Source organism: Uranotaenia lowii, chromosome 3 (assembly GCF_029784155.1).
Source record: "Uranotaenia lowii strain MFRU-FL chromosome 3, ASM2978415v1, whole genome shotgun sequence".
Taxonomy (NCBI): Eukaryota; Metazoa; Arthropoda; class Insecta; order Diptera; family Culicidae; genus Uranotaenia; species Uranotaenia lowii.
The window spans coordinates 310280146-310300623 of record NC_073693.1 but is presented as its reverse complement, the minus strand read 5'-3'; the positions used below and the strand labels follow the sequence as shown (position 1 = coordinate 310300623).

The 20478-nt window shown below is 38.5% G+C and overlaps 1 protein-coding gene across 1 annotated transcript; it reads right to left on the bottom strand.

Annotated features, from left to right (window-relative positions):
• Positions 1 to 1637: 1637 nt before the first annotated feature.
• On the bottom strand, positions 1638 to 18600 carry LOC129754491 (venom protease-like). The gene is made up of 4 exons (XM_055750600.1): positions 18374 to 18600; positions 18074 to 18264; positions 2694 to 2833; positions 1638 to 2631 (listed from the first exon to the last, which is right to left on the bottom strand). Exons 1-4 carry the CDS (start codon positions 18471 to 18473, stop codon positions 1737 to 1739), a joined length of 1326 nt encoding a protein of 441 aa, XP_055606575.1. The 5' UTR covers positions 18474 to 18600; the 3' UTR covers positions 1638 to 1736.
• Positions 18601 to 20478: the final 1878 nt, after the last annotated feature.

Sequence of the window (20478 nt, the reverse complement as noted above, 5' to 3'; positions counted from 1 at the left end):
GCACGAAAACAACCAAGTCCGACCGCCTCGCACAAACTGATCCACATTTACTCAGTTGTCGCCTTCAAGCACTCGAGTTCTCTGAGTGCCGAATTTTCTGACGTCTGAGTAAATTTTCCGCTGATAAATAAGTTCATTAAGATCAGCCGTCGGCTGCTTCATACATGTGGCGACGTCTGAGTAAAAGGTAGCCGGGCTCTGAGTATTTCAAATTTAGCGAGAACTGTCATCTATATGAGTGCGTTCAATGCTGTCGGCATGTTAGGCCCGTTCAGTGACAAAAGGTTTTATGGAAGCCTGAAATACTATTGAAATTCTGTCTATGAATTTTGATGGAAACAGGTTTTTAATTTTTTTTTCTTGATTTTTGCTAAATATTTTCGGGGTTTTGAAAAAATTTGCCCAGATAGTGCCCGAAATGTTGGTCGTCAATTTTGAAATCAAATGCCCGGATTTCGTCAGGTTTCTATATAAAATTGTCCGGATTTATCCGGCCTGGATACGTCTAACCACCTCTCTCGTTGCGCCCCTGCTCGTCTGTTCTTACGCTCGTAGCTCGAATACTCCGAGTATGCTCAGGTCTTCCTCGAGCAATATCCACGTCTCGTGCCCGTAGAAAACAACTGGTCTAATGAGCGTTGTGTACAGGCTACACTTAGTGAGAGGGCTAAGTCATAGAAGGCACGAACATTCCGCTGAACATTCAGCGCCGGATTTCAAGGCGAGTGTCATTGTCTGCGATCACCTTGGCTCACTGGTGATCGCAGACAATGACACCCGCCTTGAAATCCGGCGCTGAATGTTCAGCGGAAGTCGTGCCTTCTATGACTTAGCCCTTGCACTAAGTGTAGCCTGTACAATAATACACCCTTGATACACCCTTGAATCCTAGTTAGGAACAATTCTACACTTTCTTCTTTCTATACTGAAGAATGTTAGGTACTAAAATGACTGATTCGAAGGTTTTAATTTAATCATTATGATTCTCGAAAACCGCGAGTAGTATTGCCTTATTTTCTCGATAAAACATTATTTCTCCGGAACTAGAATATGGAAGATAATAAATTGATTCAAATGCAGCTTTTTATTTAGGTTTGTTCGTTTGGCAGTAATCAATGATTGATTTTACTCAGAATTGATCAATTTAACAACTTCCACACATCTCTTCAAAACTGAAGATTATAGACAAAATTTGACAAAAGCTTCATAGTCAGAACGTATTATTATTTTTCACGAAAACTAAGATCGACATCTGTTCAATTTGATAGGTAATTTTAATTTTATATATTGGTTTGGTTTCTCGTGATGCGAGCTTGTTACACGAAAGAATCATTCAACCATCCATTTAAAAAACTTGTTCATTGCTAGGTAATTCCAATTTAAATTTGAAAGCGCTTTGCCTACAACATCATTGCTATTGATAGAATCTTAATGGAAAACGGTTGGAAAACAGCTTACACTCTTCTGTTAGACATTGTGTTTCCTCAGTCCTGACACCTGCAAAATCCTTGGGCACGCAATTTGCTGCTACGACGTGTTTGTTTGATTGATGAGCGAACTGAAACCAATTTGTGCTGTGGCATGTGGTGCTATTTTCGAGATGCTTCCTTTCAAGATACTCAAGCAATTGGAATATATTTTACTTTGTTGCGGTTTTATTTGACACCATTGCAAATTTTTTACATGCATATTTTAAACAGAAAAGTTTCGAAGGAGAAAAATCTCTAAATTCCTTTTTAAAACACTGCATTCTCAATGATCCATCTGACGTAGGAGCTGACTCGTGTGTATATTCCAGGATGATTGGCTTCGCCACACCTTATGCCCCAAGAAACGACACCCACAACAACCCAGCGGCGATTCGGTAACTGAATCATCAACGGACCACCGCTATCTCCCTGACAAGAGTCCTTGCCACCTTCGTAATCTCCGGCACAAACGCTCGTTTCATAGATCCGGTTGATGTACACCTGTTGACACTCCCGGTTGGACCAAATCGGCAGCGTTACTTCCATCAACACTTTCGCGTGTGGTCCTCCGAAAAATTGTGTCCCCCAACCGACGACCACAGCCCGATATCCGGACCAAGAATCATCCAGTGGAGGCATACAGATTGGCCAGATGTACGAGTTGAAGAACGATGGTCTAAAAAGCTTCAACAGTGCAATATCGTTCTCGTAGCTGATCGGATCAAAATCCGCATGGCTGCGGATCTCGGTAACCCGGAAGTCTCTGGATCTTGTTTCGTTGTACTGAGTGAAGTCGTACTCCCCCAGCCGGACCATAAACTGGTTCAGTTTCAAGTTTAACACGCAATGAGCTGCGGTCAGAACGTACCGATCGGTGACCAAAGATCCCCCGCAAAACGATTGCTGACCACTGTTGGTAATCAGGGCTGCCATCCAGGGCCACTCGCCGGGATCGGCTGGACGACCTCCGGAGATTTTGGACTGTTGTTTGGTTGATATTCCGCAACCTCTTTCTTCCGGTCGATCTGGCATCTCTCCTGCGCGGGAGTCACCGAGATCATCCACTGGGTCGTACACATCATCACCCTGCGATGGTAGACGGACGGAAAACTCGGGTCCGTTACCTTCTGTCAGGGCATCTGGGCAGCACACTCCGATAGACCTACAAAAAGTTGAATTTGCTTCAAGTCCATTTAAGTTTTAAGCATTCGATTAAACACTAACATGGTCTCGATGATACACAGCTGGCCGAGGACTTTCCAGATGTTTTCCTTCGAGTCAGAGAGTTGTTTGCAGTTTTGGTAGTGCTTACAGTGGCCCTTTGCACCGGAAGGAGTCGTACAGTTCTGGTATGTTTTATTGGGCTAGAAATGAAAAGAAACTTTTTGTATTAATTCTTCACTTCATATTGAGATTAATTATACGAGTTTATATAGGTTTAAATCAAGGTGGCAATGCATTTATGAAAAATATTACATACCTTATCGAATTAAAAAAAATATATCATAAAAGTCTTGAACATTGATTTAAAAAAAAAAAAATTAAAAATCGACCAATTTGCTGCTCACTGTCCCTTCTCCTCCAATTTGATATTATTGAACTAAATCGAAACTATTCAAAAAAAAAAAATGTAAAGTTATGGAGGGATTAATAACCGTAGGGGAAAGTTGGGTAAGACGGACACAGCGGGTAAAACGGACACTTTCAATATTTCGAGAATTACAATGTTTGGCACTAATCTAATGATGCGAATATGTTCGCCTGAATGTATCAACAACACTTTCGAAACCCTTTGTTTATTTAAAGCAAGCAAGGTCCCATAATAGTAAATAAAACAAACAAAACTTTGAGAATCCATTATTTCATGTAATTTTCTCTCCTCATAAAATAGTTCATAACTCGCAAAATTTTCGAAAATGTCAACCGTTTTCAAAGGAAGGGTGTTTATTAGGCTTCTTTTTAGCCATATGGAGGAAAATCAGCGAGTTTCGGTCAATGGGCTTGAACATCAATCGTTTAGAAAAAAAAAGTTGCTAAGGCGGGTAAGACGGACACATCAAGGTCGGGTAAAACGGACACATAAGTTTCTCCAGGTATTTTAAATTTATCATCGGTTTGATCCTCCATAAGCCTTAAGAAGACCTTGGCAAGAGCATTTGCCGGTCGAAAAGCACTCAACATCTCAAACAGGCCATAAAAACTGTAAAAACAGGATCTCCGGTGAAGAAAGCGCCTATAAAATACGGAATTCCGAAACCACACTGTTTCGCTTCTGAACTCGGACCAGTTGGTTCCATTTTGGTTTAAAAACGTTTTCTTATACTTAACTCACAAAAATATCTACATTAACAGCAATTTTTGCGGCAAAATGTACCTTTTCTGAACAGTGTCCGTTTTACCCGACCATTTTTAAACAGTGTAATTTGCAAGCATTTTTTTGATGGCTATAAAAACAGTCTTGATGAAGGAAATTTACTAATTCCAGTGGTCTATGCGATAGCAAACAACCTAAACTGCCCATCAGCACGAAAACTGCGATGAAAATAGCAATATCTGGTTTTCTATTGCGATTCTACCTTAGGGTGTCCGTCTTACCCGACTTTCCCATAATTTATGTTTGTCACTACTAAAAAGGACATCACTTTTCACTGATAAGGTCGATAAATTAAAGTAACAATTCCTAAAATTTTTAACATAAAAAATACGAAAAACATTTTATCAACATTTTTTCGCATTTATCATTACAGATTCGCAGATTGAAGTTGAAGTTGAAGTTGGCTAGTGAAGTAGACAATGTGCAACTCGAGACCCCATACACCCAACCCTCGGGTAGTGGTCATATCACCTCTTGTCTGCAACTCCGATTCTCTACCTCCCCGTGGTACTAGCTGGGGTGCGAGCAACCTTAGCGGAGATCGGGTACCCAACCCCGGTGGATGCTTTGGTCGCATGCAGAATGAGTTAGGGGGCTTTGTACGCGTCTGTTCTCCATGTTAGGGGCGGCGTGTGGAGTGCAACAACGTCCTGGTGGTGTTCGGGACCCAAAACAGCAACATCACGACGGTCCTCCTGCGAGATAGTGGGGTTAGCTGCGGGCCTTGCGAGCCTGTGACTACTAAAAAAAACATAAGCAACGAATAACGAACAACAAATTTCGGATGGAAATCGGCAAAGACCCACGCGACGAAAAGGGACTAGCGATTGGAAACTTGGAACATGGAACTGCCGATCTCTAAATTTTGTGGGCAGTACCCACGTGCTCTCCAACGAATTGAAGAGCCGCAAATTCGACATCGTAGCGCTGCAGGAGGTATGCTGGAAAGGCTCCACGGTACGAACGTATCCAGATGGTCGTGCCATCTACCAGAGCTGCGGCAACACACACGAGCTTGGAACAGCTTTTATAGTGATGGGAAAGATGCAAAAGCGCGTGATCGGGTGGTGGCCGATCAACTCACGAATGTGCCGGTTGAGAATCAAGGGCCGGTTCTTCAACATCAGCATCATCAACGTGCACAGCCCTCACCTCGGAAGTACCGGTGACGACAAAGACGAATTCTACGCGCAGCTGGAGCGTGAATACGACCGTTGCCCAAAACATGATATCAAGATCGTCATCGGGGATTTCAATGCTCAGGTCGGCCAGGAGGAGGAATTTAAACCGACAATTGGAAGGTTCAGCACGCACCAGCTGACCAACGAAAACGGCCTCCGACTTATTGATTTCGCCGCCTCCAAACGAATGGCCGTACGTAGTACCTTTTTTCAGCACCGCCTCCCACACAAGTACACCTGGAGATCACCGTACTAAACGCAATCACAGATCGACCATGTTTTGATCGACAGCCGGCACTTTTCGGACATCATCGACGTCAGATCCTGTCGGGGCGCCAACATCGAGTCGGATCATTATCTGGTGATGGTGAAGATGCGCCCAAAACTCTCCGTAGTGAACAACAAGCGAAACCGGCGCCCGCCTCGGTTAAACATCGCGCGACTGAAGCAACCTGAGGTCGCGGCAGACTACGCGCAATCGGTTGAAGCAGCGCTGCCGGCAGAGGGCGAGCTTGACGAAGTCCCTCTCGAGGACTGTTGGGATACCATCAAAACAGCCATCAACAGTGCTGCGGAGAACGTCATCGGTTATGTGGAGCGATCTCGACGGAACGACTGGTTCGACGAGGAGTGTAGGAGGGTGATGGACGAAGAAAATGCCGCGCGGGCGGCAGTAGTGCAAAGAGGCACCCGTCGAAATGTGGAAATTCACCGACAGCGGAAGAGGCAGCGAGTCCGACTTTTCCAGGAGAAAAAGCGCCGCCTGGAGGAGGAGGAGCTCGAGGAGCTGGAGTAGCTGCATCGTTCCCAAGAAACACGAAAGTTCTATCAGAAACCCAACGCATCCCGCAAAGGCTTCGTGCCGCAAGCCGAAATGTGCCGGGATAAGGACGGGGGTATCCTGACGGACAATCGTGAGGTGATCAAAAGGTGGAAGCAGCACTTCGATGAACACCTGAACGGCGCACATGCAGGAGATCAAGACGGTGGAGGAAGGTACATCGCCGGCGTAGCCAACGACGAAAAGGAGCCATTCCCAACGATGAGTGAAGTTAAGGAAGCCATTCGCCAGCTGAATAGAAACAAGTCGGCTGGGAAGGATGGCATCGCAGCTGAACTCATCAAAATGGGCCCGGACAGGTTGGCCGATTGCCTACATCGGTTGATAATCCGGATCTGGGACATAGAACAGCTACCGGAGGAGTGGAAGGAGGGGGTAATATGCCCCATCTACAAGAAGGGCGACAAATTGGACTGTGAGAACTACCGAGCGATCACTGTCCTCAATGCCGCCTACAAAGTGTTGTCCCGAATCCTACTCCGCCGCCTAACGCCACAAGCAAACAGATTCGTGGGAAGTCATCAGGCCGGCTTCATGGAGGGACGGTCTACGACGGACCAGATATTCACATTGCGGCAAATCCTCCAAAAATGCCCCTACGCATCATCTATTCATCGACTTCAAAGCCGCATACGACACGATCGACCGTAACGAGCTATGGAAAATCATGGACGAGAACGGCTTTTCCGGGAAGCTGATCAGACTGATCAAGGCGACGATGGATGGAACGCAGTGCTGTGTGCGGATTTCGGGTGAATTGTCGAGTTCATTCGAATCGCGCAGGGGGCTTCGACAAGGTGATGGTCTATCCTGCATGATGTTCAACGTGGCGCTAGAAGGTGTTATTCGACAAGCGGTGGGCGAAATGCGGGGCACGATTTTCAACAGATCCAGTCAACTTATCTGCTTTGCCGATGACATTGTGTAACCATTCATTTAATGGTTACAATAAAAATTGTGATTTTTGGGCCAGTTTGGATGAAAACTTTGTAAATATTGTAAATAAAAATTATTGTTCGTAAATGTCTAAAATTAGGATAAGATATCTACATGTTTGTGTGGTGTCTTGTCCTAGTTTTAATAGCAATCGGCTGGTGTCACTTAGGGATTTAGTTTTTGTTTATTTATTTATTTGTTTAATTTTTAATTTTTCGTTATTTATTTATTTATTTATTTATTCATTTGCATATTTATTCATTTTCGCGTTTATTATTTATTCATTTAGTTAACAGTGATTTGTTAGGTATTTGTTTGTTTATTTAATATATTATGTTATGGAATGCACGCCATAAAAAGAGATGTTAAAAAAATAAGACACCAGCCCTCTATATGTCAGTTCCTGTATTGTTCCTGTCATGTTGCTGTCATCGAAGGGGACGAGAACATCACAGACGGGAAATGGGAACAAGGCTGAAATGAGAGGCAGAAAAGGCATAAATAGAAGGAGCTCGCAAGACGCGAGGCTTTTTGATGAAGTTCCGGTCCGAGGTGGAGCAGCAACTGCGCGGTCACACACCCAACGTGACGATCGTTTCAAACCGTAATTGGGTGGCTCTGACCCCCTTCCCCGTTAATAAGGATCTAGTAGAGATTCCCGTGAAAAAACAACGGCCAACTGGAAGACTTCACACCGTTATTTCCCGGTTGGTCGGTCGAGTGTGGCTTCTGTGAAGTGAACCAAGGGACAATAGTCTTCCCCCAGTGCCGCGAATCACCATCAGCCTTCTCGAGAACACACCGGTGTCCCGTGAGTGCTAAGGTCGTGCAAGTGCCAGTGCCCCAACCCGTTACAACCCCCTTCGGGGCACTTCATGCTGTGGTGAGGCCTGGTGGGAATTCCCCCCTTGAGTTCTTGTGCCGACCGAAAAGCTAGAGCCCCTCGATTGAAGTGAGACACTCGCGTGGTAACCAGTGCACGAAATCAAGCTCCCCGGACCGCGTAGTGAACGATAGGCCTACGCCCAACAGGCCGAGTAGTTGCGGGAATTGCCCGAAGAGCGATTCCGGATTCCGCCCTGTTCCTGTTTTCGTCTGATCCCGTTACGTCGTTCCAGTAGACGTCCCCCAACGAGTCGACCATCGAGAAACGGCCGCAACGAGATCATCGAGATTAAAAATAAAAAGCGCAAGTACAAAACCAAACCAACCATCTTATAATTTTCCTATCGAATCAATTTAAATTAGAGAAACAAACAACGAAAGAAAAGTGGATTTAAAAGTTTCCCAAAATAAAATTATGTATGGTCTTTTTCTATCCAAATTGTTGAGACTTTCTTTAGTTAAATGTGCATTCCCTAAAATCTAAAAATATTTCTCTGTTTTTGTTCCTATAAAGTTTCAAAAGGTTTTAAAAGTCCGCCCATTAATCATAGATTTACTAGTTGTTGTTGAATATTTCTCCGGTGATCACTTTGATTTCCCCTGTTGAGCTAGCGCAGGGAAGTAGGGTCAAAACGACTCTAACAATTGATATAGTCGGCAGATCATCTGCGGCGGTGGAGGAGATCTACCGCAAACTGAAACGCGAAGCAGGAAGGATTGGGTTGATGATTAATACGTCCAAGACGAAGTACATGCTGGCCTGCGGATCCGAGACCGACCGAACCCGCTTGTCCAGTAATAACAAGGTCACGATCGACGGCGACGAGCTGGAGATAGTCGAAGACTTTGTCTATCTCGGCTCACTGGTGACCGCAGACAATGACACCAGCCGTGAGATCCGGAGGCGAATTATCAGCGGAAGTCGTGCCTACTATGGACTCCACAAGCAACTGCGGTCGAGAAGACTTAGCCCTCGCACGAAGTGTAACCTGTATACGACGCTTATTAGACCGGTTGTTCTCTACGGGCACGAGACATGGATATTGCTCGAGGAGGACCTGCGTACACTCGGAGTATTCGAGCGACGAGTGTTAAGAACCATCTTTGGCGGCGTACAGGAGAACGGAGTGTGGAGGCGAAGGATGAACCACGAGCTCGCGCGACTCTACGGCGAACCCAGTATCCAGAAGGTGGTGAAGGCTGGCCGGATACGCTGGGCGGGACATGTTGCGAGAATGCCGGGCGGCTGTCCTGCAAAACAGGTGTTCGCTACGAATCCGGTAGGAACAAGACGAGCGGGGGCGCAACGAGCGAGGTGGTTAGACCAAGTGGAGCGTGATCTGGCGAACGTGGGGTGCCCGAGAAATTGGAGAACGGTTGCTATGAACCGAGTGAATTTTAGGAATTATGTTCGTCAAGTTATGTCGTGAGACGGAATACAATGTAAATAAATAAATAACATATGTACTTATTGTTGAACAGAAGCCAGGCGCGGCCCTATGAGGGGGGGGGAGTAATCGGGGTGATCACCCCCCCCCCCCCCCCCCCAGCGGCAAAATACCGTTACGAGGCACTCACAAACGCTGGACTTTATATAAAAACAAAGAACTTTTCCTAGTAGGTGTACTTTTGAATTTTCAAATTTTTCCTCTCCGTGGGGGGTTTGTTCAATAAAAGAATTTATTAATCACTTAATAGCCTTAAATTGAAAAAAAAAGTCAATCCGCCAAACTTTAAACAGCTGTAACTTGCAGTTTCTTGGACCGAATTTCACCAAATAACTTTTGTTGAGGTACTTACAGCGTTCAATTCGAATTTGCTGACCATATATTTACGCTGCCGGCCATAAGTTTGGGATCAACCCCTTAAAAAAGCCAATTTGTTTGGCCATATCTCCGTCATCTTATGACATATTGCATTTCTTTTGATCTCATTCTAAAGTCGATGATCAAAACCTTTTTCGTATGTTTTTGTTAAATGTATATGTTGACTGAATATGATTTAAACTTGGCTTAAAGTTGGAAAATTTCCAAAAAATTCGCACTTTATATTTAAATCCGTTCAGGGTTGGGTGTACCGAATCACCAAATTTGAGTTGCATTTGAATCTTTTTTCGTAAATATCAAAACATTTTGTGCGTATCTCTGTCATCAAACAACGTTTCGCTAATCTGATAAGATATCTTCAATGGTCAAGAGTTTTTTTCGCTTTTTGGCTATTTAGTGAAAATGTTTTTTCAGACTAACTTCGTTATAACTTTAGCTATAGTTTGATAATTTTTGATAATGTTCACCATATAGTCGATATGTTCAAAAAATACCTGCAAACTTGTTTCGACCATAACTTTTTTATCTTACAAGTTATTGCAGATCGGTTTGGCTCCATGTTTTATGGATCAACATATCTCGATCCTTTTTATAAGTAAAAAAGACTTGAGCTTTTAAGTGTACAATTGCCTTTGAGGCCGTTCAGATACCACGTGGTTTTCTTTCAAAACCAAAGCTTTCCATCCTACCTTTAGAATAAGTTTTCCAAAATTCCCGGTTAAATCCGGGTTTGTCTGGATATTTTTAAAAAAAAATTTGAAAAGATTGGTCCGTCCTGGTTGCCTGGATTTCGTTGGAAAAAGCCCTATTATACATTTTTTTATTTATGCGCACCAAAAAATTTTTTTTTGAGCACGTTTTATATAAATAATCATGAAGGGTATTATGGAAACCTAAAATACGAGCAAAAATCAACCGAGAGTCAAACAAATGCTTCAATTGTTTTTTTTTTTAATGATTTTTGTAAAGTAGTTGCTGGGCTTGGACCACATTTTTCAGGATATTCCTCGGATTTTTGGTCGACAATTTAGAAATTAAGTGCACGGAATTTGCGAGGTTTTTAAATTAAAAAGCCCGGATTTGCCGGGTACGTGCTGAAAAATTTCCGTCAACCTTAATCTAGAACCCTTTTTTATCGCTGAATATTCACAGAAGTTGTTTTTCGTGATCACAATACATTTTTGTTTTACAAAAAACCATATTTATGAAAAATATTTAATTTATCAAACAAAATAGTTTATGGCAAGTTTAATAATTTTCAACTAACTTCAGTTTTTTTTCTTCAAAATATCAATTCAGCATCATTGTTAAATTAAGGCTACTTTATTTTAATTCATGACCAATACGTTCGAGCAATACAAGAAAAAAATTTTATGGGATTTTCATCCTATTGGATAATTTGAACCCACTGGAACATGTCATCTCAAATTGATAGTCCGATATCTTACCGAGTGGACCATTGAAACATTCAACAGTTCAGAACTCGGCTTCCCCCCAGTCACACCATTTACGGGTGGCTCCAGAGAGTGCTTATCCAACAATATGAAGTAAGCAATTTTTCACTTGTATTCTAAACCGGGTAATACCGGGCGATATTTTCTAAAAGCTTTGTCAAATCTGAGCATTTGATGAGTGATTATCTGGAAAAATCAAGGCAAAGTCTAGGAAAGATCAAAAATAAATGTTTATCACTTGGCATATTATTTTAAATGTGTTATTCAAGGGATCGACTATATTTTTATGTATGTTAATGTCCAAGCTTTTTTATGACACGAATTTTATCACATTTCCGATGTTTCGGTGTCGTATGACACCATCTTCAGGGATTCTAAAAAGTGTGAATTACAGAAAATGTGTGATGTTTTGTAGTGTTCGGCATCGCTAACTGAAAAAATAGCGCCGCTAATTAGATCGCTAACTTATTCAAAGTTAGCGACCGCTAATAAAATACGCTAAATGTGCCAAAAAAGTTATCGCTTTAAGCTTAAAGCGCTAATCGCTAACTGTTGACTAAGATAAAGGCCGGAACAAATATCAAACACTTCATTTGTCACGCCGCTCCCTTTTTAGATTTTTTTCCAACTCTTCGAGGGGGAATAAATATGTTTCAAGAATAAAATTTAAAATTTGATAAATTGATCGAATTTTCATACAATTATATGAGCAAAACAAAAACAATCAAAGATGGGAATTTTAACAGCTCTCTGTGTTTTACTATTTTACACAAAAACGAATTTTTGTACAATTACAAGAGCAAACGAACAGAATATGGAAGATGGGAGGTATCTCTTTTTACATTTAAGTTTTGGTTTAAAATTTACTCGATTTGTCGGTTTTGTGCAAAATAGATAGTATGCAATTTCGTTGCAGACAATCTTTTGTGCAATTCATTTCATTTTATTGTTTTTTACATTATCTTACTTTATCACAATTAAAAATCTTAAGACTGTTCTCCCCTTTTTCAAACTTGCAGGAGCATTGTCAACTTGAAACGAAAGCTACAATGGAAATATTATCTTATTTTTATATGAACTGATCTGTAAAATCTCTTAAGAACTGTATTGTAAAAAGTAAATATCTCAACCATTTGAGAACAAATGTTGATGAAGGGATGTTAAAAATACTTTTATATTGTTTAAGAACTTTTATTGTTATCCACTTTTGTAAATGTTGCGAAAAAAAGTGCTAAAAGAGAGAAAAATAACACTAAATAAATCTTTTCTCTATCTCGAGTACACATTCTTCTAACTAATCCAAGTAAGCAATCAGAATGATGCCCAATGTCACCTTAACTTGATTAATGACAAAAAGTTTATTCTGTTACTTATAATTCGAGGGATTGATACAAATATATGGGAGTAAGCGGCAGAGCCGGATTAAGCCAAGGGGGGGGGGGGTGATGCAATTTTTCTCGGGGGGACCCTACAATTCCATATTTTTTTCAAATGCTATCCTGAACATTTTAAACGTGTTAAACAACTGGAGATGAGTTCAATATACTCTCTTCAAATTGCCATGTTGTCTGTGTAGCAGATGGTTTCTGATATCTTCAAAAAAAAATATTAATCATTCAAGTGCAAACATTGCGGAAGAGTTAAGAAATTTCTCACAAATGAAAGCTCTGATTTGAGCTTCCAAATGCAAAATTCAATTCTCAATTTGTTTAATACCCTTATCACCAACTAAAATTCTCTTAATTAGAATAATGACCGAATAAATATTTTAAATGTTTTTCATTTCATCATTGATCGTCTGGTTTGTGCTTCATCGAGAAATTTTCACCTTATGACAATTGGAAAGTATCATGAAGATTTGAAACATGAAATACAAAATTCATAAAAATAAACAATACAATTAAATTCAAATTCCATAGAGATACAGATATAAGAGTTTTAGAATTCAAAGCTTTAAATCAAATCATAATCTAAATCATAATTTAAAATCAAGTTTTGAGGAACGAAATATGAATTAAATAAAAAAAAAATTAGATTCATAGTAACAATCAGAGCCAAAGTAGAAATTGCACCAAATTTGTATTTCAATTTTATACCTTTGAAACACAAACTAAACGTTTTCGTGGGATGTTTATGAATATGATTCACATCAGATGAAAAAAATGTTGTCAAATTGTTATATTTAATGTGACAAAAGTTTCATTCGATATTCCCGAAGCCAAAGGTGTATAAATGAAAAAAATGATCACACAAGACTTGAAAATCTCAATGAACTAAATCTGGAATAATATAAGATGAAATAGCATAGGAATATTCCTGTTAAAGGAATCACTCAATGATTTTAGCAACTCAACTATGAGCTCGTATTAATGATTATTTGAGAATGATCATTTGGAAAATGATATGCTGAATTCAGGATATTTTCTTCAGTATATGGTAATTTTTTTTTCAAATCAGTTGAAAATGTTTAAAAACGAATTTTAAACCTAAGACAAAAATTGGGATGGAAATTCAATAGAGAAACTCAATACTATCGATTGGTCAATTTAAGAAACTACAGTTTTTGTTCATAGATTATATTTTCAAGAATTTAAAAGGATTTAGAATTTATCAATCAACGAAAATTTCAATAATAATGATTAAAAAGTGAAAAGATTTAACAATACCCGATATTAATCCGGATACTGGTAAAATTTTGATCCCTGTTAAAATTATGGAATGTTAATAATAAAGCTTCTCTGTTCTCTCTTAGCACTGTGAGCCAGTTTTGACGAAATTAGCTGCTATTTTAGAGAAATAACCATTACTGGAAAGTTCACGTACCTAATAATTAACATTATGATTGTGCAAGACATTTGCATGAAGTTAAAATGAGGAGATGTTTTTTTTTTATTTTACCTGACTGAGATGTTTCGATAAAAAAAGAAAACTTGAGGTGTTTTACCTCATATTCTCTTGATTTTTTTATCGGATTCGGTTTACATTATTTTTGTCTAGATTTTGGGTTGAAAATTTTGAAATTCAATACCAAGATTTTGATATTCTCAGCCCGAAAAATGCGGAAGAACTTCTTCATTGCTTCCTCTAGGGGGCCCCCTTAATTTATGTAAGAGAAAAACTATTCTAGATATTATTTCACGAGGGCCTCTTAAGTTGTTGTATTTCAAGTTTTTATTCCGATTTTCTTGTTTTGATTTCTTTTCATAGATTTGTAGAAATTGAGGTAGTATGATTCAAGTAATGTTGAAATTTGTTTTCTTTTTTTTTCTTTTTTTTTTTGTGATGGTCCCACAGGCCCAATTGGGTCCTTCCTCCACCCCATACGCTTCTTTAGAAGTGGGAGGGACAGTTTATCCTATGGATAATTTTGTTTGCATTATTTTATCTAATTCTGTACGACTTGTTTGTCTAACTCCCGCGTATGTCCATCACCGTACAATTTTATATCTGGTATTTCGCCAGATCTTCATCACAAGCATATGATCCTTTTTAGGATTAGTCCATATTTCAAATTGTCTGTTTAACGTGTTGTATTGCAGTTTCTTGAAAGTTTTTATGTTTGAACTGTCTTTGATATTCTGCGGCAGGCTGTTAAACATTTTTAGACCGTTGTAGAAAACCGATCGTTTTGTCATTTCCTTTCTCGTATTCGGTAATCTGAAATCATGGGCTCTTCTCGTATTGTAGCTATGTACATCGTTGCCGTACTGCAAACCGTCCATTAAGTCCATTTTCCCTCGGGGGGCCCGGGGCAATTGCCCCTTTTGCCCCCCCCTTTAATCCGGCCTTGAGTAAGCGGTCTTCAATTAGCGGAACCAAAAAATAGCGGAACTTTTTAATTCGCTAGCTCGATCAAAACTTAGCGGCAAAATTAAACCGCTAACGAAAAGTTAGCGGACTAACTAGCGAATAGCGGTTTAGCGCTTCTGTGCCGAACACTGATGTTTTGGTGTATCGAAATAATCTAACCCTACTTACAAATAGTCGTTGTGTCTAGCTTTTGTTAAAACGTACTGTCTTAGATTCCGTTACTAAAAAAGTTTCACTTTAAATGGAGTTTTATAATTTAGATCATCCATAAAACTAATATAGGAGTGTACTATTTGAAATTTTTAAATTTGAAAATCTCATCAAATATCAAGAAAACACTTTAACAATACCATTTTGGAATCGTCTAAATACTTTATTTGGTGTTTTCAGGTTTGTTTACTTTTGGTGACATAAGAATTTTTAAGATAAATACAAAATGCTCCGGTAATGATGGTGCTTTTTAACACAATCGTAACAACCGTCAAAATCTGAAGCTCTTTGCAGCTGGATTTGCCTTCATTGGTCAGCAAAAAGTCCAAACTTAGCTTTAGGGCGTACTTAAAGCTTAGTGCATTTAGAAATGGGAAAGTTGCGAATGCGTGTATCTCAAAATCTATTCGTTTGATCAAAATTCTTTTTAAGAAGAGGTAATACTATGATTACTAATGAAAAAATTTTCCAACTTATACTTCTTTTAATCTGTATTTTAGGTGGCTGCATCTTTCTCCTTCAATTTCTACTAATTTTCGGTCCAATACTTCCCCTTTAAAACAAACTGAGGGCAAGGTAGTGGATACAACTGTTTCTAAATTAACAAACCTTGATTATTTTTAGGACACTTAAGAGCGTTTTTAATGGAATGTCTGCTGGTAAAACCAAACAATAAAGAAGTTAAACCATCATGAGATTGAACTTAAAGTACAATCGGCTAGTATAGATCGTAAGTTGCGAAGGGTACATAGAAGATTACTCTTTTTAACCTTTTGAAAACAGCGAAAACTTAAGTTATCGTTTTGAAAAATTTAGTTTTTTTTTCACAGGAGCAGGATCTTGGCAAATCATTATATTTTTTCAAAACAACCAGCAAATACATACTATAAACTGCTAGGGACCTTGTCACGAGCAGAAATGTTATAGGATTCAAACGCTGGAATTTGTTTGAAAATAAGGTTTTTCACAAGTTTTGTCGTTCATCAGAAATAATTTGTCTAATTACCTTGGTACCGGCTATACAGCTTACGAGCTCTGGAACTAGCAAAAAAAAATATTGTTTGGATTAGGTTTGAATGACTCATAACTAGGCAACACTTTCAACTTATCGGAGAATTTTTCTTCACATTTCAGCGATCTACCCTTAGATTTTCGCTCATTAAAAGTTAAAAATTTTAGTATGAGACTTGACCTCTCTGATGACTCTTAATCGTAGTTTCCGATCATGTGCTTCACTCCAACGCATGATTTGAACTTTCTGGACATTTTTGCCAGTGTTTGCCTACTTTTCGAACATTCACACACAGTAGTTCTATGAATAATCAACGGTTTTGTCAGCTATCGATTTAATAATGATGGATTTTGAAGGAAACTGTGTGATTTTTTTTTTCTTTTTTTCTTGCATCGTAAATATCTAAAAAAAACAAGTAAATAAGTTATCAGCAAAAGAAAGTGTCCCATTTCTAAAACTAAGCTTTATGCTCCATTTTGACCTTGTTTCATTCGTTCCACTATTCAAAAGATACCCCTGAAGAGATAAGGAACCAAAGAAGTCACTTTTGAATCAAAGGACACAAATTCAATCAACGCACCGAATTTATGATCCATTGAAAAATATTGTGCTATTTTGTGCACTTAGTGAGCATCTTAAAGAGGTTAATTTTGAGGCAGAAGCTGTTTTCCGAGGTTGTACAAATCTTTGGAGAAGAGTTGGTAATGCAGCTTTGTACGAATATGGTATTGAACTGAAATGTTGTAAATATAACTAAATATCTCAAAAAGTTTAAAGTTTATTATCTGAAAGTTGATGTGGGACATTAGACTAAGGTTGTCAGAATTTTTTCAGCAAGGAGCCGAGCTGGACAAACCCGGGCTATTTTATCTATAAACCTGAAAATAATTCAGGCTTTTGTTTTCAAAATTGTCGATCAAAAATCCGAGCCATGTCCTAGAAAATTTGGCCAAAACTCAGGAATTACTCAACAAAAATCAAGGAAAAAAGGTTTTGTTTTTCATCAAAACTACTCATCAGAAGATTTTAAATCGAATGTAAGGTTTCAAAAAAAAAAAAATCTTTTATGAGTTTTTTTTTTATAAACTTGCTCAGAAAATTGAGTTTGGGCAAATAAATTTAAAGAATTTTTCCCACACACTTTATTTTTTTTTATTTGATTTGACAAATGAAGTGAAGAAATTTGGGCAAAATTTGGGTTTTTTTCAATGAAATCTGGGCAACCGGGCCGGACTGGACTTTTACCATATTTTGTATTAAATTTCCGGGCAAACCTGAATAAAACCGGGCATCTGGCAACATTACACTAGACTGAGTCAATTTTAATTTATTTTTGAATTTCTCAACTCTGTAACTCCGTATTGTATTAGGCAAAAAATGATTAGCTATTTCAAAGGAGTATGTCTTTTGACATTGAAAAACAATCAAATAAACTGTCATCATTGCTGGTGCCTAGCGAGGTATGACATGATTTCTTTTCAAGAAATACTTCTCTTTTTATCAGCAATGATGTCAATTAAATTGATTGTTTTTCAATACCAAAAAATAAAGCCATATTAAACATCGAATATCTGTATGGCTTAGTAAGATACGAAGTAGCGGTCTTGGACCAAGTTGTTGATTGGAAATAAGGCACAAAAATCATTAGCCGACCATGGAAGAAAGAAAAATGTTGTTGATTTTTCCGAACTTAACATTGAATTTTCCTATACAAACCTAAAAGTAAAATTTTACTCATGTAAAAGTTACTTAAAATTTTTGCAAAAAATGACTAACAATGGTAAAAAATTAGTTTAAATTTATGTTACCAAAATAATCACAGTTTTTAGTGGTAATGCGTGAGAAAAAGTTGAGAAAAACTGATTTAAAGCTCTTATTGCTGATTACTAATAAGTTCGAATGAAAGAATAATATCAACAATTTCTTTTAACGGAGATTGTTTAGCATAACATACTAATTGGATCAATCTTAAGGTTAAACCTTATCAGTGGTTAACCATCATCAATGCCTTGTTCATTGAATAGCTTATTTTTAAAATAACTACGAGGCATCGGTGTTAATCATATTATTTTTACCGGATTCAGCATGTTTCCGATGAACCGTTTCTTCCTGATGAGATTCATGTGCATGAATTTCTTGTCTGGATCAGACTTGGGCGTGGAATGTAGCGCTGCTCGATTTTTACCGGATGCTTTGGCAGGGACATTTTTCATCAACTGCTGGTCATTTGTCACTTTATTTCTTCCTAGGGTAACATCTTTTGGTGCTACGAGTAAATTTTGTTGGAGAAGATATAAGGAATAGTTGAAAAATATTTTCTTTTCACAACACATTTTTTTAAGAGTTTTTGACAATGATTTTTCATGGACACTTACAGCTTTCAGACTTCACTGTTTTTCGAACCTCAACTGATAAGCCGGATTTAATCGATACAAAAATCACCACTAAAATCAGCACACAATATTTGGAGACCATTTTCACTGTTTTTTAATCATTGATCATTATTTCCGTTGGAACTAATGTCACTTCACTTCAGCTTCAAATTAACCACTGATCTTCATCACCCAACGCAACGCTCCAGACTGAACCGGGTCGCGAAAATCGTACGCTTATCTTGCGCAAAACTGCAGAATTCTAGTGCAACTGTGAGAAGTCCTATCACCACAACTATGGTATGTTTCATTTTTTATCTTCTATGCTAAATAATAATCGACACACTGAGTGACGTGTGATTGCCCAATTTTTCGTTTGCTTCTTTTCTCTAAGCAGGGAGAGCAGCTAATGAACAGAATGATAAGGAGTTGGGTTTTTTTTGCATTCTACAGCAATGTAACTATGAAAACTAAATTGGATTCATAAGAAATATTGAATTAAGGATTGTGTATTAGTTGAAATCGTTTGAGGGTAATAAACAATTCGCATCATTGATTTAAAAAAAAAACTAAAGAGAGCTCATCTAGCTTACAGTTTGCAACAATGTAGCGAAATATCCAAACCAAGAATCCACCTACGCAATCAATCGACAAATTTCGATTATCGTCTGGCAAGGTAAAACAAATTCCGCCCATTGACACATATCCAGATATTTGCAATCCTATTTTTTACAACTGACACCGAAACAAGGCTCATCCGAATGAAGATCAGCCCATTTTCCTCCCTTATTTTCTGTAAATAAACACCCTTAACCCACATGTCGAGAAAAGCTGTTTTTCCTTTCAATGTTCTGCCAAGCTATTTCATGTTCTGTGCATGTTTTCCGAACGTTGCAGTAGCTGCCACTCACTTTCGATTGGGATGGTTTGCTTGGTGTAATTGCTACGACGCGTGTTTCCTCAAGGTTATGAAAATAAGGCAAAATCACTTTGATTGAGGAAAAATTGAAACCCACGAGGAGGGGAAAATCGTTTCAAAGCAGAAAGAAGAAAGAAGAAAGAAGGATCAAGAAAATAAAAATAAAATAAACAAGAATAAAGCAAAAACGGGAAGGGTGAATTTTAAATGTCATAATAAAAAATAAAATTCAGCATGTTGCCTAATCGATCAAATCGCTTTTGAATATTATTTTTGAAACATTCGACGAGATTTCTTAAGGGGGGGGGGTAGGGTCTAACGGGTATAAAAAAACACCATTTTCACGATTTTTTTCTAGAGCTATCGTTCAAACAAATGTATTCAAATTTTTTGCATTATACAAAGCATTGTTAAAAGAACATTTAGTAATTTTTTCGTAGAAAAATATTGAAAAATGAGCCGGTGACGGAGCATTTTCGAGGATGCCTTTTAGAAAACAGGATTTGCGGTGGACACTGTATCTCAGCACAGAATCATCAGAAGTCAAAAAATCAGAGCAAAATATTTTTAATAGATGTTTTTCTGGACCCCAACGTTTTTATTTAACTTAAAAATATTTTTATGAAATTTTTGTGGCTGTTTGAAGTAAAAACTACGATTTTTCACTTAAAAATCCGCCATTTTTCACTTATAAAATCTCCCCAAAGTAAAAAAATCAAAAAAGAAAAACGTTGGGGTCTGGTATTTTATATGTAGAATATATGTTCCAAATTTGAAAAGAATCGGATAAGTAGTTTTCAAATGACGATGTCCACGAACTTTGAAAATGTGCTTTCGAGAAAAACGCGTTTGAAGTTTCTACTCTTGCTTTCTTGCAGTATTAGATAGGAAGAGATAAAGGCCTATAACTTCTACAGTTTTGCTTCAATTTACTTGAAAATTTGACACAACATTCTTGAAATGTTTTACAATAAGAAAATAAAAAAAATAAAAAAATCGATTTTTTGAAAGTGTTAGACCCTACCCCCCCCCCCCCCCCCCCCCTTAATATCGTGAGTCAAACTATCAGCACTTTGCTGTATCAAGATTGAATGCAATATAGCGCGTAATATTGCGTGCAAATTCAAATTTTGTATTGCATTCAAGCTCTCGTTAGATCGCGATATGAAGTCTTTGCTGAAAGTTTCGA